This window comes from Balaenoptera musculus, chromosome 2 (genome assembly GCF_009873245.2).
Source record: "Balaenoptera musculus isolate JJ_BM4_2016_0621 chromosome 2, mBalMus1.pri.v3, whole genome shotgun sequence".
Lineage (NCBI taxonomy): Eukaryota > Metazoa > Chordata > Mammalia > Artiodactyla > Balaenopteridae > Balaenoptera > Balaenoptera musculus.
In genome coordinates this window covers 27,596,265-27,619,315 of record NC_045786.1, presented here as the reverse complement: position 1 = coordinate 27,619,315, position 23,051 = coordinate 27,596,265, and the positions used below count along the sequence as shown (strand labels likewise).

The 23,051-nt window shown below is 52.3% G+C and overlaps 1 protein-coding gene across 1 annotated transcript in view; it reads left to right on the top strand.

Moving 5' to 3' along the window:
• Positions 1-23,051, top strand: part of LOC118889002 (phosphofructokinase, platelet) — a 73,902-nt gene that overhangs the window by 29,939 nt on the left and 20,912 nt on the right. The window contains exons 3-16 of the mRNA XM_036840550.1: positions 2,581-2,658; positions 5,448-5,637; positions 6,908-7,073; positions 7,969-8,013; positions 8,200-8,308; positions 11,690-11,785; positions 13,084-13,176; positions 13,795-13,920; positions 16,786-16,850; positions 17,349-17,418; positions 17,708-17,854; positions 20,092-20,162; positions 21,715-21,802; positions 22,414-22,566. Coding sequence (XP_036696445.1) covers positions 2,581-2,658; positions 5,448-5,637; positions 6,908-7,073; positions 7,969-8,013; positions 8,200-8,308; positions 11,690-11,785; positions 13,084-13,176; positions 13,795-13,920; positions 16,786-16,850; positions 17,349-17,418; positions 17,708-17,854; positions 20,092-20,162; positions 21,715-21,802; positions 22,414-22,566 — 1,497 coding nt within the window. The remainder of the gene's footprint in view (positions 1-2,580; positions 2,659-5,447; positions 5,638-6,907; positions 7,074-7,968; positions 8,014-8,199; positions 8,309-11,689; positions 11,786-13,083; positions 13,177-13,794; positions 13,921-16,785; positions 16,851-17,348; positions 17,419-17,707; positions 17,855-20,091; positions 20,163-21,714; positions 21,803-22,413; positions 22,567-23,051) is intronic.

The following is a 23,051-nucleotide window of genomic DNA, read 5'->3' as shown; positions in this document are numbered from 1 at the left end:
CCACAGGGCAGGTATTAAGCAGCTAACCGTCCGTGGTGTTTGGCTGAGGAGCAGCTGCTGCAGGAATCATCTAGAAGTTGGTGCTGTCACCTGCACGGCTGACACAGCCCCACGGCTGTCCCTGACCCTGTAGCTATGTCGACGTCATCCTTGCAAGCATCCTTGTGAGAGACTAGGGGACTGGTTCCCTAGTCTCTTTGTTTACCTAGTGGCTGAGTGTGCAGAAATCTCCCCGGCGGCTCTCAGCGTGAGGGCACGAGAAGATTTTCACTTTCTGTTTTGTCAAGGCTTTCGGGTCAGCCCAGTTCCCCATCCTGCTCTGCCAGAGTCGGTCTGGGTTCGTGCCGGCTGTTCGGACTGAATTACCGTCAAGTTTCCTCTCATTCTCAGAAGCACTTGGGTTTGGATGATTAAACATCACCCCTCCCCGCAGGGTGCATGTCAGCACAGCGGTCGAGGGTCTGAAACTTGGCTCCAGGCCCCGGGGCTGCTCGCCTGCTCCTTCCCTGCCTCCCAGGCATCTTAGAAACGAAAGTCCACTGACTGGTTTGTGCAGTTGCCCTGTGCACGCGGGGTGAGCGTCATTCCCACCAGGGGCCTGGGAGTCTGGAGGAGGGAGAGGTCGCTGAAAGGGCAGCCCTAAGGCCACATTCTCCCTCTCTCTCCCGTCTATCCTCTGCCAGTATCTCTGATCCGCGTCACCTGTCACCTACCGTCGGTTATCTGTCCGCCACTGTCTAGCTGCCTATCATCTGTCTGTCTACCTATTTTTAATATTCTGTGGAAGGAAGCTCCCTGGGGGCCACTTAGGAGAGGACCTGCTTTTGCGGCCGCTCCTGGCGCGGCAGGGTGGTCTGCGGGCCAGCCTGTTCCAGGTAGCTTACATGCCGGGATGCGACTTCAACAACACCTCTGATAAGCGCTCCCTCTCGGGGGATGGGGGTGCTGGATCACGTCACACTCGCGCTTGTCACCCTTGCCCTCCACGGTAACAGCCACGCCAGGCTCGGTACTTTAAATGGAACATGCTAAAAATGTACACCGTCTACGGTTTCCAGAAAGAAGGGAGATGGGGACAGAAAGATAAAAGTGATCTTAGAGTTGGACCGAGGTGTGTCTGGAGGAAGTTCCACTGCTTCTCCGTGAAGGCCAGGCCGTGGCAGTCCCTGTCCCAGCCCGTCCTGAGGCCGAGGGAGCATCTGTCACATGCGTAGCACTAGACTGTACACACACACATGGGTATAGATGTATTTCTATACAATATTGATATTATATGTATTATAATTATATATAATGTGTGTAATATAATTATACTGTATATAATGTATGATAGTTATTATATATAATGTATCAATATATAAATACATGTGTGCATGTGTGTATAGTCTTGTGTTAATATGTGTGACAGCTAGGAAAGGGAAAGAGCATGGAATCAAATAGAAAAGGGAGAAGCTGAGAGCAGGTTCATTTATAGAATGTACAAAAGTTTATGATATATAATATGTGTATATTATATATGAACTATATAAATAATAAATATGTCTATAATCTAGTGTTAGGTTATATAACATAGTGTTATACATAAGAATTATAATGCTATATATCATATATAATGTGTATTATATTTTGTTGGAAATTTTACACTTATAAATATGCAAATTGATCACCCATAAAAGTGGCTGCACTGTTGATTAATTTTTGCTCCATACTCCATGGGCTGTTTCATTTTTAAAAATCTATATTCCTTTTTTTCCTTCCCTCTTGACTTTCAGTAGGCGGGAGATAGGAATCCACAACAATAATCTATTATGATAAACTTTCCTAAATGGCTAACGCCTATTCCTTTTCAGGGGTAAATGCCCTGGAAGTTGAGTCACATAGATAGAGACGCAAATGAACATTTCTGTCATTCCTTTTTTTTAAAAAAAAGTATTTATTTATTTATTTGGCCGTGCCAAGTCTTAGCTGTGGCGCAGGATCATTCTTGATCTTGTACATTCTGTGGGGAGAATGAGATGCATTTAGAGTTGAAATGTAATTGTCTTTGGTCAAATGTGCATCGCCGTCCAGGTTCACTCAGGGTCTCCCCTCAGTGTAGTAAACTGGCACTAGTTGGAAGGTAAGGCAGATGAGGATGGGTGACATCCAGCTGTGCTTTTAGACCCTATTTCATGTGTGTGGAGAGTCGCGGATTACCCGGCAGATGCTTTCCTGTACGCGGTGTGATTGACACCACTGCTCTCCGTGAGTTTGTGTTGAGTCACCAACAGTGTTAGGGTAAATACGTCCCTTTTCAATCTCTCAGGAGCCAGTAGACACCAGGCAAACTATCTGACTCCCCGTGCTACTCTGGATGAGTCTGGGTGGAAATTCCCAGTGTTGGAGTTGAAACTTAAGAGGCTTTCCCACAATGTACCACTTGGAAGGAGCACTAGTATTACGCTGTGTCTTCTCACCATGGGGCTCTTAGGAGTTTGGATTCATTGTCATTGGAGTTTCCATTTTACGTAACTCATGGATCAATTAATGTCTCAACACAGTTGAACCCAGTCTTAAAAAGATGTTCCTTCCCTCCCCCAGGGTTACCAGGGCATGGTGGACGGTGGCAGCAACATTGTGGAAGCCGACTGGGAAAGTGTCTCCAGCATCCTGCAAGTGGTACGTGCTGAGCTGCCATCCTGCTTCTTTCTCTGAGTAACTCTTTGGTTTGAAACCTCTTGTGCTTATGCTCCCATAATACCTACAACAGGTTAAAGTGCTGCCTGGCATCACTCGTATCTACTCGCATGGAAAGAAAACATTCTTAATTTGCCATTTAATTAAATTTTTTAAGAAGCTCTATACCATGCACACTGAGGAATTATCCTTGCAAGAAAAAGTTACATGTGATGGCTAGTGGCACTTGAAGGGGATCTGGTATCTTTTTTTAGAGCAGATTAACGTTGAGGCAGTTTTGGTTTGTTGGTGCTGTGTGTTTAGCAGCAAATCTCCTTGCCTGTTGGGTTTTGGGAGTCATTTGGCATCAGTGTAACAAAGCATGGGAAAGATCCCGACTGGCAGCCTCCAGGGGCTGTGGATTTAGTGGGAACACAGCATCCCTTTTCTGCCCTGACCCAGAGAGGGCTGATTTCCTTGGTGTGCACAAGGATGAAGTAATCACCACTTCAGGCGAAACAGTTGCTCACGTGGAACTCAAAGGAACCTCTTGCCTGAATATTTCATGCCTAATAAATTCCTGGAACAGTGTAGCTTAGTGAAGACTCCAAGTCAGTTGAGAAATAAAGAGATTACATGGAAGGAATGGACTTCATGAAAAGCTCTTTACTTGCGATTTGATCTTTTGAAATGTATGTATTCATGTGTGACTCATGTTGAGTATTTTTTTAATTGAAAGAAAAGAGATCGGTCCCATTCCCTCTGAAGGTGCTAGTGCAACAGAAGAAGGGATGAAAAAATATGGTATATAGATATAAATGGAATATTATTTGGCCATAAAAGAGGAAGTCCGGCAATGTAGGACAACATTGAGGACATTATGTTACATGAAACAAGCCAGACACAGAAAGACAAACCCCGCATGATCTCACTGATACATGGATCTAAAAAAGGCAAACTCAAGAGAAACAGAGTAGAATGGTGGTTGCCAGGGACTGGGGGGGTTGCAGAAGTGCTGGTCAAAGGACACAAGCTTCCAGTTATAAGATGAATAAGTTCTGGATCTAATGTACAGCGTGGTGACTGTAGTTAACACTACCGTATTATATACTTGCAAGTTGCTAAGAGAGTAATGTTCTCACCACACACACACACACACGTAACCAGGTGAGGTGATGGAGGTGTTAATTAGTTTGATCATGGTGATCATTTCACAGTGTGCACCAATATTGAGTTATCATGTTCTATACCTTTAAAAATATTAACCATGCTGTATTATATATTTGAAAGTTCTCACCACAGAAAGGTAGCTATGTGGATTGATAGATGTATTAACTAACCTTATGGTGGTCATCATTTCACAATATATACATGTATCAAATCATCACAGTGTGCACCTTAACCTTACAAATGTTGTGTGTCAATTGTATCTCAATAGAGCTGGGGGGGCGGGGGCGGATGCTAGTGGGGTGTGAGTTGAAATGCCGGTCACAGACTCATAAGTCTGCACTTGAGGCTTTTTGCTCTACTACTCCTGGGAAGAGGCTGAAGGAAAATTGGACAACCATGGATACTTAGGTAGAGTAATATTTGCAAAAAATCAGGACATTGTCATCTGAATTCCAGACAGGAAACCCACGTGTGAGGAGAGCATTTCCACTCTGCTATGGTGATTGTGAAGAAAGATAGGAAATACAAGTATGGTTGGGGTGTGTGTTTGTGTGTGTGTGTGTGTGAGAGAGAGAGAGAGACTGGTGTCCACTTCTTTGCAACCCACTCGGTCCTGGGTTTCATTCCTGGGGCCCTGTCCACGTTATCTCCTCAATGTTTATGGGTTGCTGACTTCCCGTTGATAGAAATTATGTGACCCTCTAATCGCTCTTGGTCAAATCAAAGTTCAGAGGACTGGCTTATCTTTGCTCTGCACGCTGCACCTTCTACCCAGACTTCCCGGTGCTGTGCCAGGTCCTGACGTCGCCCCTGTCACACTGACCGTTATCATTAACCCAGGATCACTTCTGCTGATGGGCACCTTGCTTTATGAAGCAGGCGTGCACTTGGAAGGTCATGCACAAACTGAAGTTTTATCAGTGTGTGCAGGGCTTGTGTAAAGGCATCCTGCATTTTTCTAAATACAACTAGGGATCCTCTGCTTTTGAAAAACAAAGTGTGAAAAATCATGATTTCTCCCTCCCAGAAGTTTGGATCATCCAGCTAAGATTTAACCTTGAAAAAGGGGTGTGGGCAGGGAGGGGTGGGGCAGATCTCGTGCAAAAATAGATCCCCTTGGCTCACAGATTTCTATTTTGCTGGCACTTGTGGGGAGCCCTGACTAACAGAAGGGGAGTCTTATTACCTGGGGCCGCTGGGCACGGTGCTTCTCTTGCTGTGGCTGTCGACCGGCCGCGGGCCCGTCTTAGGCTCAGAGAGTGCGCGGGGCCCCGCCCTCCCTGTGCTGCACAGCTTCCCCACGGGGCGGGGCGGCTGCTGTTGCCTTGCAGACTCTTGTGCGCCGCGCATTTAGCTGATGGCTGCCATTCATCCTTGTTTCCGTCCCCTACTCTGTTCCCCTTGGGAATGATGCAGCGTCTTTAGCCATTGAATTCTGGGATAGAGCTAAAAATGGGAAAACTCTAAACTTTCACAGTTGATCGATTCCAAAGATGACAAGGAGGGAAACCTAGGCTTTTGAAAGTCCTGTGTTTTTACATCAGCACTCACATGCGCCAATCTGTCCAGCTTTCTGTCCAAATGGGAGGAAATAGATAAACACGGTTTTATTTCTTTTCCAGGGAGGGACCATTATTGGCAGCGCCCGTTGCAAGGACTTCCGTTCTCGGGAAGGCCGCTTGAAGGCTGCTCATAACTTGGTTCAGCTGGGCATCACCAACCTGTGTGTGATCGGCGGGGACGGGAGTCTCACCGGGGCCAATATCTTCCGGAAGGAGTGGAGTGGGCTGCTGGAGGAGCTGGCCCGGGAGGGTGTGTCTCCGTCTCCGCGCACATTGCTCTCGTGGGGCTCTGCCTCCCCCATTCGTCTCCCCATCCCCTCAGAGAGCTTTGAGTGCCTACATTCTGCCTGCTTAACTGTCCCAGAGGTATTTGCTGCTGGTGACGATGCAGATCTTACAGTCGCCACCTCAGCACTTACATTCGTGCCTCAAATAATAACAATAACGATAATAAGAATAGCATTCATTCCGCCATCCTACGTGCCAGGCACGGCTCCACTTTTGACATAGGTGGTTTTGTGCACTGCTCGTGACAACCATCTGCGAGGGTTTGTATCGATCCCCACTTTACAGAGGAGGGTCAGGGGCTCGAGGCGAAGCCAAACAGCCGTGAGGGTAGCTCCGGCTCACACCTGTTCTCAGACGCCCGTGGCTGCCCCCCACCAGCTCCCCTGGGGTCTTTCTATCAGTTGTTGCAAGACTTGAATTTAGATGGTAACGACCTGCTGCTGGATGGTCCTTTATCGTAGGAAAGGATTTTCGAGAAACTTATATATTCTGTGGTTTTTGTCTTTTAAACATGTTGTTACAAAATTCCACTTTAATATAAAATATGGCCAGTGGAAGCAAATTGAACTAATAGCAACCTTATGAAAAGCGTAAACTTGAACTAAAGCGATGACCCCAAGTTCTGTGACGTCTGTTTGGGGAATGGAGAGGGGCTGTCAGACGCCAGCAGCAAAGGACTTAACGATGGCTCTGCACCGTGCTCTGGTGTAAGGCAGGCGCGTGGGGTGGTAACTCAGGAGAGGGATAGCTGCCTCCCCCTTGACCTTGACCTTTCTGGTCCCATTTAAGCAGCTCTACCATCCCTGGTGGTCTTTCCTGAGAGCACTAAGTAGATCTCTACCAACTAATTAGCCCCCATGGGCCTGTAAGGAGTCAGTATACCAGTTGTACAATATTCTTTGAGACTTAGATCTGGGGTGGTGACGTGTCTTATTCGGAGCCAGGCCGTTTTCCAAGGCCGTTGTCAGACAGAAGTCAGATTGTATCCACCGATTGCAGCGTGCGATCCTTCCTTCCTTTAATTTTTACACCTGGGTCGGTGTTCTTGTCTGGGTGTCAAATGACTGCTCCTATCTTGTCCCCAGCTCCACCTTTGTGTGGCTTTTCTCTCCGTCAGTGTGCAGGATCAGGTCGTGTACAGATCTGATACAGTGGGTAGGAAACCCGTGTCGAAGCGTGCATTCCACCCCCCTCCCCGCGTCATCCTGGGCGTGCGGCTTGTCCCCCCACAGGCAAGATCAACACGGAGGAGGTGGAGAAGCACGGGTACCTCAACGTGGTGGGGATGGTGGGCTCCATTGACAACGACTTCTGCGGCACCGACATGACCATCGGCACGGACTCTGCCCTGCACCGCATCATCGAGGTGGTGGACGCCATCATGACGACCGCCCAGAGGTGGTGACCGTGGGGACCCGGCGGGCGGGCGGGCGGGCAGGCGGCCCTGGGCTTGAGACATGGGCTGCGGAGACCTCAGTGCCCGCTCTGGAAGGTTCCACAAGCCTTGTCACTTGACATTAGAAACAATTTTGTATTGGTTTACTTTTTATTTTCAATTTTCAAAAGTCACTGCTTCCCAATTGTAAAAGAAAAACGTGTTCATTGGAGAGAATTCAGAAAAAAGAAAGAGACAAAGTCAGCATTACATGTAAGTCCTACCCAAAGCTCTCCTGCAGGAATCGCAGGAAGTAAAGCCCCGAGTTTGCACAGCTGTTGTCAGAGCTGGGCGAGCCTTCCCGCCGTTCCGCTTCTCACCTGTGGATTTCCCAGCATGCAGATGAGGCAGAGACCTTCTGTCCCCGTGCTGTAGACTCGCGGCAGAACCTTTACCGTAATGCCTTCTGTGGAGCCCTTGGGTTTCCGAAGCACTTTCACGAAAGCCACGTGAGAGAGAAAATGGAACACGTGCCGGGTGTGGACCTGACTCTGTGACTGTCGTGTCCTGCCTTGCTGCGGGCGGTCTCCAACCCACGGTTGTGGCCCAAGAAGCAGCTGACGCTGCCCAGCAGAGCCGTTGTCTTGGGAAGAGCACACACACATGTCCTGGTAGCGTGAGCGTGTCTGGCACAAGCACACCTGCTATAAAACACAACCGGGAGGTGCTGCTCGAGACCGCAGCCCCTTTGCTCAAAAGAGCTTGAAACACACTCACAATAGCATTTGCTTGTGTAGAAAGTGGGTCATTTGCGGGGCAGCTCAGGTACCTGCTGTAAATACAAAGCAGGCTTTTCTGTCTGCTTTTCCTGCTCTTCCCGGTGGTGCTAAGTGGATGTTTCCTTTATCTCTTTTCCAGCCACCAGAGGACCTTCGTCCTGGAAGTTATGGGGAGGCACTGCGGGTACGTACGTGCGGATGCGACTGGGATGGAGAGGACCCCTAGCACAGTCCCTGCGGGGCCCCGCACCCTAGCACGAAGGTGCCAGGAAGGGTTCCCGAGGAGCCAGCGGCGTCCTGTCTGCCAGGGCCAGCCCTGAGCTCGGGGTGCCCGGCGCAGCCCCACGAGGTCATTGCTGTCTCCGTGCAGGTACCTGGCCCTGGTGAGTGCGTTGGCCTGTGGGGCCGACTGGGTGTTCCTTCCGGAATCTCCACCAGAAGAAGGTTGGCAGGAAAACATGTGCATCAAACTCTCAGAGGTAAACCCACATTTTGCCTCTTTTAACTGCCAGCGATTCTGGTTGCGCTGCCCCGGCCGTGATTTGCAGTGGCCGTTAGCATGTTCGGTTTGGACGGAGTTTTAGACAGGTGACAGCTTTCTGCTCAAAGTGGCTTCAGGCTGGTTGCTGGGGGCTTCGACCCCTCATGCGTCCATCCACCTCCCACTGTTGCAAAGAGTGATTCGAGGGAAAACAGCTGAAGCTTTTGTGTTTCTCGCGCAAAGCAGCAGCTACAGCTGTAAACAGAGGAGGTGATGTGAGAGCCCAGGGTCTGGGGAACATGGTGCCTCCCTGATCCCACGTAACAGGGACGGGAGACCTGTGTGTTGACTCCATCTGAATCCCCCATCTTGCCGTGTGGCACACGTGGTGACAGCTCCTTCCGCTGCGGGGTCCCCACCTTGCTGGCCTTGCTGTGGGTTGGGCTGCTGTCTCCTCTGAGCCAGGCTTTTCCTTCCTTCTGTCTGTGGGTTGGGCTTGTGTTTCACCCCGTGGATTATCAGGGTCGGGCAGATTTCCTCCAGTTAAGCCTTCTAACTAAGGCATGCGAGGCCTCGTAGAAAACAACGGTTAGCTTTCGGGACAGAAATCCCAATGCGTATGGAATTTCCCTTATTTTCATAACCATCTTATGGCTGTTCCATAGGCAAAAAAGTAAACATATGGCAGAGGCTAATTATCGTTGTATTCAGCAAACACGTAAGCATTGCATACAACCAGGACCCACGTTTCATAAGACATGGCCATTGCCTTCAAGGGGATGGGTTCCAAGAAAGGAATTCCAGCAACAAATCAAATAAGCTTTGCTGACCCAGAACCTCTGTAAGAAACTGTTGGTAAAGCTGTCCTTTTACTACGGAGAATCATGCACCCTTTTGAGGCTGGAGCTCTAGGCTGCAGCAGGCCAGGGGCACGTCCCAGGGATGACTGTGACCACTGAAGTAACAAACGAGTTCATCATCTCTTGGTTCTGACCTGGGGACCTGGGCAGTGTACTGTGCCGGTCAGCTGGTGTGGGAAGGTACGTGGCTGGTTGCAGGAGTCGAGCGCTGGCCCTCCTGTTAGGCAGGTCCTTCATCGTGGCGCTGAGGACATCCACTTAATTGCCATTCCACGGGGCATTACTTGAGGGACGTGCCTGTCCCTGCATCTGTCCCTTCTCCTCCCGAGTCCCTGCCCTCGTTGACGATGACACTGCACAGGCCAAGGTCCAACGCCCTTAGAGAGCCGGAAGCACCCTGGACGTGAGGAAGCGCCTGGCTGGTCAGAAGATCAGCAGTGAGGCCGTGGGGCTGATTTTTAGGTTTCTCCATTATTTCTGTAACTGTATGGTCTTATCTGCAAACCTCCTTGAGTTTCAGACATTGTAAAGTGCCCTGTCAGCTAGGAAGTGTTTGGATCCCCCCTTAAGCGTTGGCAGAGTTAAGACTAATGGCTTAAGCTCACTTGGGTGGAAACACTCGATATTGTAGTGCCTGTCATTCATTTTCATCGGTTATCAGTGTAGCACTGTGAGAGCTTCTCTAAACACCTTACCGGATAATTGGCCCAGGAAGCAAGCCCCAGAGCATCCCCCAATCATGGGCATTTCGGTATAAAGTTGGAAATGACTCAGGGGCATCAGAAGTCCCAGGGCTGGATCCTGGCTCTGCCACCCACGGGGCAAACGATGTTTGGACAGACAACCTCCCCTTCATGTCCTAAGTTCCTCAGCTGTAACTTGGGGTCATGCTGCTGCTCCTTAGAGGTTTTGTGAGGATTCAGTGAATGAGTGACTCCATCCGGGTGGGGGACCAGGAGGCAGTCAATGAACTACACAGACAAGCTGGCTGTCTTCCCACCTGAGTGGATAGGTGACCCCATTCTTTTTTTATTTTTTATTTTTTTATAAATTTATTTATTTATTTTTGGCTGCGTTGGGTCTTCTTTGCTGCTCACGGGCTTTCTCTAGTTGCAGCGAGAGGGGGCTACTCTTCGTTGCGGTGCGCGGGCTTCTCATTGCGGTGGCTTCTCTTGTTGAGGAGCACAGGCTCTAGGTGTGCGGGTTTCAGTAGTTGTGGCTCATGGGCTTCAGTAGTTGTGGCTCGCGGGCTCTAGAGTGCAGTCTCAGTAGTTGTGGCTCACGGGCCTAGTTGCTCCGTGGCATGTGGGATCTTCCCGGACCAGGGCTTGAACCCATGTCCCCTGCATTGGCAGGTGGATTCTTAACCACTGCGCCACCAGGGATGACCCCGACCCCATTATTTTTTTTTAGCCACTTTGGAATATTGTATTTTATGGATGAAGTATGGCTATTTGGCCAATTCCATATTTGTGAACCAGTCATTACTTCCATTTTTGCTCTTTCAAGTGATGCTAAAATAATCATTCTTGTTGTTGTATCTTTATACCTTTTAGAAAGTACTCGATTAATAAGTTCTTCAAAGTGTAGCACATTTTGGGACTTCCTTGGTGGTCTAGTGGTTAAGACTCTGACCTTCCACTGCAGGGGGCACTGGTTCGATCCCTGGTTGGGGAACTAAGATCCCGCATGCCACGTGGTGTAGCCAATAAAAAAAAAAGTGTAGCACATTTAATATCTATCAGAAACCAACAAAACAGCACGTGTGTTTGTGATGCAGGACGGGCCGAGCCCCCTTGGCTGACATCCTCAGGTGCTGCCCACTCTGGGCTCACCGCCCCACACAGCTCACACCCCCCCACAGGAGGGTCCTTGAGTGGGGACTTGATGGAGAACAGACTCACTGAGAGTGATTTGGGGCATCGCAGGATGCTGGCCGTGAGCCCGGGGGCACCGTGGCCCCCAGTGTTGGACGCTGCCAGCCTGGCTTTTCCTGCAGGGTGGCTCCGACCCCGCCTGGGCCCCGCATTCCCCTCTGTGCCCCTCCTGCCCAGGCCCGGGGCTGGCGCTGCCCATCACAAAGGCGAGAATCGGTTTTTAAGCACTGATTTTTATTCTCCATTATTTCTATAACTGTATGGTCTTACGTGCAAACCTCCTTGAGGTGAGGTGGCAGGAAGCTCTGCCTTCTGGGGGAGTTCTCGGGCCTGGTTTGCAGTAGAGACCCCCCTCCCCGGAGAGCCCAGCCTCAGAGCTCATCCCCGTCCGGGGGTCCGGGTCAAAGGCGCCGGGGGCCGGCCTCCGCCTGTGGTGATGTCACAGCAGCTTCTGCGTCTGCAGGCCTGTCCCACCTGCTCACCTAGGGCACCTTGACCTGCCCGTGTCCTTAGGAAACACCGCGTGTGAAATCAGGTGACCGTTTCTCCCTGGAGAGAGGCCGGTTCAGGTGGGGCAGAGGCCCTTGTTGTGTCGTTAAGAATGGTTTAGGCATTTGAGGATTTCATCTTCTGTTTCCTTAGAACCGTGCCCGGAAAAAAAGACTGAACATCATCATTGTGGCCGAAGGAGCCATCGACACCCAAAACAAACCCATCACCTCTGAGCAAATCAAGGAGGTGAGTGTCTCAGGCTTCTCACCCCCTGAGCCTGTCTAGAAACGGGAGATTTAGACACCCCGGGCAGGGCGGGAGTCTGGAACCATGCGCTATTATTTAAATACTTTTTGTTCTTCTTGCTCATTAAAAATATGTTCATAATGACTCATAACTTTATTGGCATCAGAATCATACAGCTCCTGGCTTCTGGAAAGCCCCTGCCTCTGGAATACTGTTGGGAATATTCCCAAAGGCCCCGGGCTCCCCTGACAGAGACGGAGGAAATGCGATCGGGTGGGGTTAGAAGGTTCCAGCTCTGGGTGCCGGCTGCCCAGGAGCTAGGAGGTCAGCAGAGTTCCCTCTCCCACTGGAGCATCAGCTGAGCATGGCCTTACTCACAGAGAAAGCCGCTCGGCTGGCCTTAGTCACTGCTTCTCCGCCCTGCATGGAGGCCGACCCCGCAGTCCTGTTGCCCGAGTCCTGTTGGGCTTGGTCGGCGGGTGCTGGCTTGTCTGGCCCAGGAGGGATCTGCTGTGCTCCCCGGTTGCCCAGGTAACTGGGCAGGTTCTGGACACAGTGCTGGGGAGACAGACTCAGGCTCTGGTGGAAGCCGCCCGTCAGGGCAAAGCACATCATCACCTTGGCTTTGCAAGTTGGTTTCTCTGATGCCTTTTACGTATTCCCTGACCAGCTTTTCACCTGATTATCAAAATATCTGTGAAAGTCATCTGCCAGTATTTATAGAAGTAATCAATACAGTCAGGGCAAAGATATTCCTTCCCACTTAATTGAAGTTGAGATTGGATTGTGGAATATTAGAGCCAAAAGGGACCATGGAATTCCTATGACCCAGTCCCATCATTTTTATAAAGTAAATGAGGGCCAGTCAAGATAGGTAGCCTGTCCCGGCCACCTGGCTGGGTTCACCTGGGCCCTGGACTGAGGGGACGCTTTGATTTTACTGTATCATGCTTTTCAAATACAACCTTACAAATTCAAGGTGGTTTCAGGGAAATGTTTATATTTTTACAAAGTATATGCTTGAGATACAAGCTATAGAAACAGTGTTTTTTAAAAATCGTGTTACTTATGTTCACTTGCGAGGTAGGAGCACAAAGGTTTTATTTGATGTTAAAAGTATTCTTTAAAAAATATTAATTTCAGCAAGCCGTTAAACATTCTTTCAGGAAGTGAAATTTAGAAACTAGAACATTCTTCAACATAGATGTGTAGAAAGGGGAGAGAGACCTTCCCCTGCTCCCAGCCCCCGTCCCTAGAACAAGCTGATGTGCTCGGCCATGTCCTGTGTTTCCCCTCAGCTCGTGGTCACACAGCTGGCTTATGACACTCGGGTGACTATCCTTGGACACGTGCAGAGAGGTGGGACACCTTCAGCCTTTGACAGGATTTTGGTAAGTGAGGCTGGAAATGGTCAGGCATCGTCACAAGGAAAGGAACACTTCTGGGATCGCAAAGGGACCAGTCTGCTACGAAGACTGGGTGATCTTGAGTAGAGCCATCGGTAAAGGGCATCTCTGCCCACAGAGCCGGGTGGCTTGTCCCTAGGGTGCTACGACCCGTAGTCTCATAGGGAGACCTGCTAGCCGAGGGGGGTTCCTAGGCCCCTGGTGACTCAGATACTGAGGGACCCTGCCAAACGTGGGGGATAAACCCAGAAGGTGGAAAGGGGGTGTCCACAGGCAGGTTTCTAGCAATGGACCCAGGGACCACAGAGACCCAGAGTCCAGTTCTCGGTTTCCTGCTCCACACGCCTGTGACCCCCCCTGCCCCCCAGCGCGCCGGTTCTTAGCGGAGTTGATCTCTTTGTTGGAGGCGGGTTAGAAGTAAGCGGGAAGGGCTCTGAGTGACTAACAGGGACTCGGTGCAGGAAGAGCGAGGGGGCCTTGAGGACGGAGGAGCTGAGAACGCGGCTGGTCCCGTCTGAACGAGGGGGGCCTCTGTCTGTGGGCGCCGGGCTGGTCTCCGGGCGGGCACAGGGCCAGCTCTGACCATCGTGATGTCATTACCAGGCCAGCCGCATGGGGGTGGAGGCCGTGGTCGCCCTCCTCCAGGCCACCCCCGAGACTCCGGCCTGCGTGGTATCGCTGAGCGGGAACCAGGCGGTGCGGCTGCCGCTGATGGAATGCGTGCAGATGGTGAGCGTGGGGCCGGGCCCCGCCCAGCACGGGAGGGGGACCTCCCCCAGCACGGGGGGGTGACCTTCCCCAGCACGGGTGGACGACATTCCCCAGGTCCCAGGGCCCCCTCCCCGGGCCCGTGACACCGAGCACGCGGGCCCCCTCAGCGAGTCTAGTCTGTCGGGAGGGGGTGTCCTCGGGGTGCCCGGGCGCTTCCTGTGAGCCGGTCAGAGAGGCCGGAGACGGCTCTGCAGGGACCGGGGGGATTCTTGGGGTGGGGAGGGCACCATCCAGCTTCTCCAGGGTCAGCTGCTCCCGCCCTCCCGTCCCCGAGGCCCTCACACCTGTCATGTGACACAGGGATGGCTGACTCGGGGGACCCCAACATGTGCCGCCGCCTCCAGGTGTGGAGCGCAAGCCGGTTGCCACGGGGAAGCGGGGGATGGTTTTCCAGTTGACCGTCCAGTAGCTGCGGTGGCCGTGGAGTTGCGTTAGGAATTGTTACTATTTTTTATTTTTCAAAGTCTATTCACGACTCTCATTTTATTTGGTCTTCCCAGTGGCTCTGAGGTGTATGAATTTTATAACATGTACAGAGAGGTAATTAAGTAATTAAGTCACAGGACTTGTTGAAAGTAACCCCTTAGAAACATACCTTCCAAAAGCCAGTGGCAGTAAAGGAAGTCTCTGTGTGTGTGTGCATGTGTGTCTGTATGAGGGTGTGTGTGTGTGTGTGCATGTGTCTGTATGAGGGTGTGTGCGTGTGTGTGCATGTGTGTCTGTATGAAGGTGTGTGCATTGTGTGTGTGTGCATGTGTGTGCATGTGTGTCTGTATGTGTGTGCATGTGTGTGCATGTGTGTCTGTATCAGGGTGCATGTGTGTGCATGTGTGTCTGTATCAGGGTGTGTGCATGTGTGTGCATGTGTGTCTGTATGAGTGTGTATGCATGCGTGTGCATGTGTGTATGAGGATGTGCGCGTGTGTGTGCATGTGTGTCTGTATGAGTGTGTATGCATGCGTGTGCATGTGTGTATGAGGATGTGCATGTGTGTGCATGTGTGTCTGTATGAGTGTGTGCATGCGTGTGCATGTGTGTGTGCATGTGTGTCTGTATGAGGGTGTGTGTGTGCATGTGTGTCTGAGTGTGTGCATGTGTGTGCATGTGTGTCTGAGGGTGTGTGCGTGTGCATTGTGTCTGAGTGTGTGCATGTGTGTATGGGTGTGTGTGTGCATGTGTGTGCATGTGTGTATGAGGGTGTGTGCATGTGTGTTTGTATGAGGGTGTGTGTGTGTGCATGTGTGTCTGTATGAGGGTGTGTGCGTGTGTGCATGTGTGTCTGTATGAGTGTGTATGCATGCGTGTGCATGTGTGTATGAGGATGTGCACGTGTGTGTGCATGTGTGTCTGTATGAGTGTGTGTGCATGCGTGTGCATGTGTGTGCATGTGTGTCTGTATGAGGGTGTGTGTGCATGTGTGTGCATGTGTGTCTGTATGAGTGTGTGTGCATGCGTGTGCATGCATGTGCATGTGTGTCTGTATGAGGGTGTGTGTGTGTGCATGTGTGTCTGTGTGCATGTGTGTGCATGTGTGTCTGAGGGTGTGTGCGTGTGCATTGTGTCTGAGTGTGTGCATGTGTGTATGGGTGTGTGTGTGCATGTGTGTGCATGTGTGTATGGGGGTGTGTGCATGTGTGTGCATGTGTGTTTGTATGAGGGTGTGTGTGTGTGCATGTGTGTCTGTATGAGGGTGTGTGCGTGTGCATTGTGTCTGAGTGTGTGCATGTGTGTATGGGTGTGTGTGTGTGCATGTGTGTGCATGTGTGTATGGGGGTGTGTGCATGTGTGTGCATGTGTGTTTGTATGAGGGTGTGTGTGTGTGCATGTGTGTCTGTATGAGGGTGTGTGCGTGTGTGCATTTGTGTCTGTATGAGTGTGTGTGCATGCATGTGCATGTGTGTATGAGGGTGTGTGCGTGTGTGTGCATGCATGTGCATGTCTGTATGAGGGTGTGTGCATGTGTGTGCGTGCGTGTGCATGTCTGTATGAGGGTGTGTGCGTGTGTGTGCATGCGTGTGGACTGTGAGGCTGTGGCTCAAAAGAACAGAACGTGGGATGATGAGCAGCAGTTTATTGTGAGCACATTTCTTCTGTCCAGTGTCTCTGTGTCCGTTTTGAGACAGCCAGCCAGCAGGCACCACTAGCTTGTCCTTGAACGACCGTACGTCGTGGTGCCTCAGCCAGACTGTTCGCAAGGCCACAGCCAGCCCCTCACTGACCACTGCTTGCCAGGTATCTCCTCAGGGCCTGCAGCGTTGGCCGCCACAGTGGCAGTGGAAGTAGGGGCATTTCCCTCACCACACAGAGGAGGAAGCGGAAGCTCAGAGCGATGGGTGACTTGCCCGGGACCCTGAGGTTGAAGGGGGGCCGGTGCTGGTCCCGAAGCGCTCCGCCCCCCGGGACAGTCTGCCCCCCGCCCCTGCCACAGCGTCACCTGCGTCCTCCGCTCCCCAGGGACAGGGGTGGTTCTGTTTGTTCTTTCCTCACCAGCGTCAAATGGGGATTTTTCAGAGCCTGGCCTGGGAGATCCGCTTCCTTCTGGGCTCGCTCTCATGGGCCGGAACCCCTAAGATTTCAGGACCCGCTTACTCTGGCAAGGCCGGTGGTGCCACCTCGTCCTTTTCTACGAAGCAGCCTGGGTGGGCGGCCTAGGCTTCCCCTCGTAGCCAGGCAGTGCAGGCTCGCTGACCCCAGGCTGCCGGCTACAAGGTTGGACGTGAAGGGACCCGGATGGAAGGACCAAACTGGTTCCAGGTCCCTAGCCTGGATCTGAGGATGCACCGTCTTGACATGTTCTTTCTTCCTTTCGTTATTTCCTTAAAGACCCAGGAAGTACAAAAGGCAATGGATGAGAGGAGATTTAAGGACGCTGTGCGACTCCGAGGAAGGTGACTCTTCTGAAAAAAACTGTTTTACTGGGAGCCTTTGTTCGTCAGCCCTGGTGTTAGAATGTGCCTCCAGGCGGTGCTTGTTCTGTATCAACATAAGAAGTCAGAAATTAAGACAGTATGCAGTCCAGGCACTGTTCCTAAAGGTCGATGGTCTGGGTGACTAATTACAGAGAAATTTGTTTATTTTTGGCAGGGTCAGGGGGTCGTTTAGAAGCTGATGAAATTAGGATAGAGAGTGGCATGTGGCTGCTAGCATTTGGGGAAAGAAACTTGCTGCATCCTAAACGCCCCTGCCCCTCAGCCCCTTAGAGGACATCCATTCCAGTCACTGGGAACACCTGAGGCTGCCTTTCCTGAGAGCCCGGACACAAAGCTGGCACCTGCGGGCCATCTGCGTCCGGCACAAGCGTCCTCTTGGGCCCCTTCTCCCCAGATGAGCCCATACTGCTCCATCCACATTCTAACCTTTGGTCTGACACCGTCCTTTTCTTCTAGGAGCTTCGAGAACAACCTGAACACCTACAAGCGGCTCGCCATCAAGCTGCCGGACTCCCAGATCCCTAAGGTAGGAGACGTTGCGGTGCGCCACGTCCCCGCCTCCGGCAATTGCCTGGGTCCTGCTCTATCCTGGGTGCCCTTCTGCCCTGGCCAGTTCGGGTCTTGGCTCCCAGGAGACCACCCCGCGCCCCGCCGACCCTTTCCTGCTGCCCCCTCCCACCTGGGCGACTCGGCTTTTCAGTTCCGGCGCCCGGGCCCCACGCTCAGCCCTTACGCTCCGGCTCCAGGGTGCAGCGGGGCGAGCCGTATCCGCCGCGGCCCGCACACACCCACACGCCCCCCCTCCCGACTTACAGAGCAACTGCAACGTGGGCATCGTGAACGTGGGTGCGCCCGCCGCCGGCATGAACGCGGCCGTGCGCGCGGCCGTGCGCGTGGGCATCGCCGACGGACACAAGGTGTTCGCTGTGTACGACGGCTTTGAGGGCTTCGCCAAAGGCCAGGTGAGTCCCAGGGGCGCCTGGCGAGGGAGGTCCTTGCTGAGAAGGCAGATTCCGGATTTCTCAAAGGTGGTAGGTAGGGCCTCTCTGGGGTCCGAGGACCCGGGCGTTAGGTGGGAAGGGGAGCACGTGCACACGAGGCTGCAGTGAGGTGTGCACGGGATGGCGTGGGTGATGCGCAAGGCCGGCGCGCTGGGCACCCACTCCGATAAAAACTTAGGGAAAAGATTAACTGCTTGAGTGCTTACTGAATACACTTACCGCTCCTCCGCGATTTACTTATTATGTTAACCCATTTGAATCTCTCAGTAATCTAAGATACTGTCCCCATTTTCCTAATGAGAAAGCTGGGGCACCGAGACTTAATTCACAAGACCAAGGTCATAGGATGCAGGGTGCTAAATACGTGGTGAGGCTACAGACACTACGCTCTCAGCCGGGTGTTTCCTGGTCCCCTCTCATCCGGGGTTTCAGTTCTGCGGTTTGTTACCTGTGGTCCAGGAATATTACATGGAAAATTCCAGAATAGACAATCTGTAAGTTTTAAATTACGTTTCGTTGTGAGTAGCGTGATGACATCTCCAACTGTCAGCTCTGTCCTCCCGGGACATGAATCATCCTCTCGTCCAGGGTATCTACCCGTTAGTCACTTGGTGATCAGATCGACCCTCATGGTATGGCAGTGCTTAAGTTCAGGTGATCCTTACTTTACTTAATAACGTCCCCAAAGTGCAAGACAGGTGATGCTGGCAATTTGGATATTCTCTTACTGCGCCTATTTATAAATTAAATTTGATCCTAGGCATGTACGTATAGGGAAAGATGGATATGTAGGGTTCCAGCATCGCTGGGGGTCTTGGAACACACTCCCTGCAGATAAGGGGGCGACTGTGTTTATTCACCCAGTGACTCAGCAGCTACTTACTGAGTTCTTAGGCTGTGCAACCAAATTAGTGAAGAACGCAGACAAGACTCCCTGCATCTCAGGGAGGGAGATGACAGAGGTAAAAATCGATGGAGTGAACTCTCCAGCATATCAGAACGTGACTGGGGCTAAAAAGACGCAGGGGAGGAGGTTGGAGTGCCATGGGTGTCTTCACTGAGGCCCCCCAGCCAGTGCTGCTGGGAGGTGACCCCTGACCAACATGTGAAGGGCTGAGCGAGTGCCCTCGGGGACACCGGACCTTGGTCCCAGGCAGGGCGGACGGTGCAAAGGCCCTGAGCTGTTGGGGGGTCGGGTGGGAGGGGCTCACGTGACTGCAGCAGAGGGGCGAGGGGAAAGGAGGGAAGCGGGTGAGGGAAAAGGAGGCGAGGGCCGGATGGTTTGTAGGTGATCCTAAGGGGTCTGGCCTTTGTTTTGAAAAGACAAGAGGGTTTGGAGCAGGGGTGTGGTGCATTCTGACAGATTTCCATAAGAGGCAGGAGTAGGGGAGCAGGAGAGTAGTTGGGGGACTTCTGCAATAGCCCAGGCAGGATGCGGGGGGCTTGGTCCAATCTGGCGACGGTGGAGTCCGTGAGAAGTCTTCCATGGTCTGGGTGCATTTTGAAGGCCTGGCCAATAGGATTTGCTGTAGTACTAAGTGTGCACAGGTGTGAAGAAAGGAGGCAGGAATGAGTTGCAACTGAGGGACATGGGAGATCTGAGAGGCGCTGGGACTTGGATGGAGTGGGAGGTGCCCATGAGCAGGTGACACCCCGTGCGGGGCCTTCAGGAGACCTGGGCGAAGGTGCGTGTCTGGAGGCTGGTGATATTCCAAACTGTGGCCGCCCCGAGTGTGTGAGTGAGGGGGAAGGGAAAGCGTTTTGCTGTTATGGCTGTGGGGTGTTGTGCAAACACCTAGTGGGCATTTATCGGTGCTCGTAGGTGGTTCTCAATTTTTAAGAAGTGCTTTTTTAATCTCAGTTTAATTAAGAAAACTGTAATATTAATTTTTCTTTTACTTCGCAATGGTGGGATTTGGCTAACTAAAGCGTGCCTCTGATAGGCATGGCGGGGAACAACATGCAGGGTCCTTCCTACATGCGGGGGGCTTTGCCTGTCCGTGTTCCTAATTGTTGAGCCTTAGAATCCGGTTCAGGCCGCAGCTCATTCAGCCTTGAAATGAAAGCCGTTTCCTAACATTTCTCAAATCCTTACAGACACGAAGCCTGTCAGAGGTGCGGACATCTGAGCTGTTTTTAAAGCTCTCTAATTCCTTTTTCTTTTTCGCTACAGCTGTTTCTTTCTGTTTGCACGTTAGATAAAGGAAATTGGCTGGGCAGATGTCGGCGGCTGGACCGGCCAAGGCGGCTCCATTCTTGGGACAAAACGGTAATTCTCCTGTCTTGATTCTGACCTGAACGTTCTTGCGGAGAGCAGCTGGTGCAGATGTTGCTGCTTTAAGTTCCCGTAAAGGAACCCAGGGGGAATTGGTTCACGTCCTGGCTCCGGTCCGGGAGGGACCCGGGTTGTGTTTTGGGGAGTTGATGAGATGTGGCCTTAAAAAGAGACAAAGCAGGGGACCTGGGAATGGCTTCCTCTGATAATTCCTTGTTTCCATTGATTTGAAGAACCCAGTGGTGGCAGAAACCCCTCATCTCGCTTGAGGTGATGCAGACAGGGATGTCTGAGCTGCGGTGACCTTGCTGTGTAGACAGGATTGATGGTGGCTCAGTGTCGTGGGGACTGCAGGCCTGAGCCGCCAGGTCCCCACAGCCGGAGGGAGGACCTGGGGGGCTCCACACAAAACCACACGTTTCTGAAGTGCAGCCGCTTCTGTTCTCGGGCACAGCCGGGGATGGGGTGTGTTCCCGAGGCGCTGATTTAATACGAAGCTGTTTCTTCTCTGACCTCAGGGTGCAGCCGTCACTATGTGGCACTTTTTAACGTGGAAAGAAAGTACTTGGTACTTAAGCCTAACGAGTGTTGCGCTCCGTATGCGTGTTAGCCTGTTTGTTGTGCAGGGGAATCGTCCCAGCCTCTGTCCTGCTGTGAAGCTGGGTGCCCGCGTCGCCCAGCAATCTGTGGAGCTGGCCTAGTTCTCCACAGCTCTTCTGGTCCCGTCACCCCCCAGCGCCCTCGGGGGATGGTGTTCTGACAGCGGAGCTCCAGTTAGGAGCCAGGGCCCTATCGGCTGCCTCCTACGCCTCTTCCCACCAACTGTAATGCCTCAGCATGGTCTGCTTCACGAGCCCCACCCCGGGGCCACTCTGGGGTGGCTGGAGGGGCCAGCTGGCAGCGTGTTCTCACGACGCTTAGACGCTGGCAGGGACCCTGTAGTCGACATCATGACCACTCATGTGCCCTGGCCACCCAGGCCCTATGACTTCTCTACGTCCACCCCAAGTATAAGCCCCCTGATTCCCCAGACAGCACAAGGGAAAGATCGGGGTGGGTGCTGGTCTCCGGACGGGGTCCGGCTGACTATCGTTTGTCTCTTCCACTTGCCGGCCGCGTTTGAACAGGTGGTAAAATGGGACAACATGAGCAAGTGTGCGTGGAGGTGACTTTAAATGAGCTTAGATGGGGTAAGGTACATGTACTCTGTACGTGACTCAAAAACTGGAAGTTTCCATCCAATTATCGTTGTGAACACTTGAAAGCTTTTGTGGTTCATTTTTTTTCCTAACCAGGCAGCAGGGTTCTTTGAGATCCAGGTGTTGGACAGCTGCAAAGTTTCTTCCCCTTTTCTTTTGAAAAGACCCTCTTTTGAGACCTGACTGCTGGCTACTCTGCCGCGTGTGGTTCCCCAGCCCCTCTGTCCGCCAGCAGCGTGGATGAGGGAGCGGACATGCCCCTGTCCCTCGGTGCCGTGCAGCTCAGCCTCGGAGGGTGGGGCACCAAGGGGTCCTGCCTGACTGCCCCTCCCTTGAACCGTCCCCAGCACCCTCCCTGGGAAGTACCTGGAGGACATCGCCGCTCAGATGCGCATCCATGGCATCAACGCGCTCTTGATGATCGGTGGATTCGAGGTACGTTCTGCTCCCCTGCTGGCTGGCTAGCGCTGTCGGTTTGGGTGGGGACCCCGTGCCAGCTCCCGTAAGCATCGTGCCGTCTGTCCCTCGGTGTGACCGGGGGTCATGCAGCCTCGGGCCCAGCGGCCACTGAGTAATGGTGATGCAGAGAATGAGAGGTGGCAGCACTCGGGGACAGACACTGGCCCAGCTGTGTAAAGGGACTCGATCGGGAAGCGAAACCTCGACTCCGTGTCTGGGGTCCGTCCGCTCAGGGAGTTCTCACTTCTGTCGAGTCTGTAGAGAAGACCTTCTCTCTTGAACTGGAAGCCCATTGGCTATTCGGAGAGGAGGGCAGTGATGGGGCCAGATCATTATCTTTTAACTACATGTTGGACTGTCCACCTTCATTTTTGATATTCAGCCGAGATCAGTCCCATGATGACCTGTTTCCTTTAAAGAAAATGTGAGAACCTCAAACAGTCAGACTCTCGCCCATGAGCGGCTTAGTCTCACCCCGACGGGACGATGCCTGCAGCCTCACCTTGGGCGCAGCGCTGCCCGTGATGGCGATGTGTTTCCCTCCCCACCCCCGTGCCATCCCCACAACCGCACACACTCATCTGCAGGCCTACCTGGGGCTGCTGGAGCTGTCGGCCGCCCGGGAGAAGCACCAGGAGTTCTGCGTCCCCATGGTCATGGTTCCCGCCACCGTCTCCAACAACGTGCCCGGCTCCGATTTCAGCATCGGGGCAGACACCGCCCTCAACACCATCACCGACGTGAGTGTTGGCAGCAGAGCAGGTGCCGCGAATCCTAACCCAGGGCGCCTGGCCCGCTTTTATCTACCTGTGCACTCGAGACAGAACCAGGGCGCTAGGGTGGTTTGCTGAAAAGTTAAAAAAAAAAAAAAGAAAAAAAAAAAGGTCCAGTGGTTAAGATTCCGCGCTTCCAATGCAGGGAACGCGGATTCGATCCCTGGTGGGGCACTAAGACCCCACATGCTGACGCAGCCAAAAAAAAAAAAAAAAGAAAGTCTGACAATCACCGATTCGGCTTCCAAAGATCTTTTGCCACTGTTTTCCTGTGCCGCGGCCAGGGTGACGTCATCTGTAGCGCGGGTAGTTTTGGGTCACAGTGACGTGGATATTCATTTAAATGCCTTTTATTTTTTTTTGGCTGAGCTAAATTTATCAAAAGCCTAAAACACATTATTGTGATAAATCCTGGGTCCACTGGCCCGTGCTTTGATATTCGAGGGTAGAAG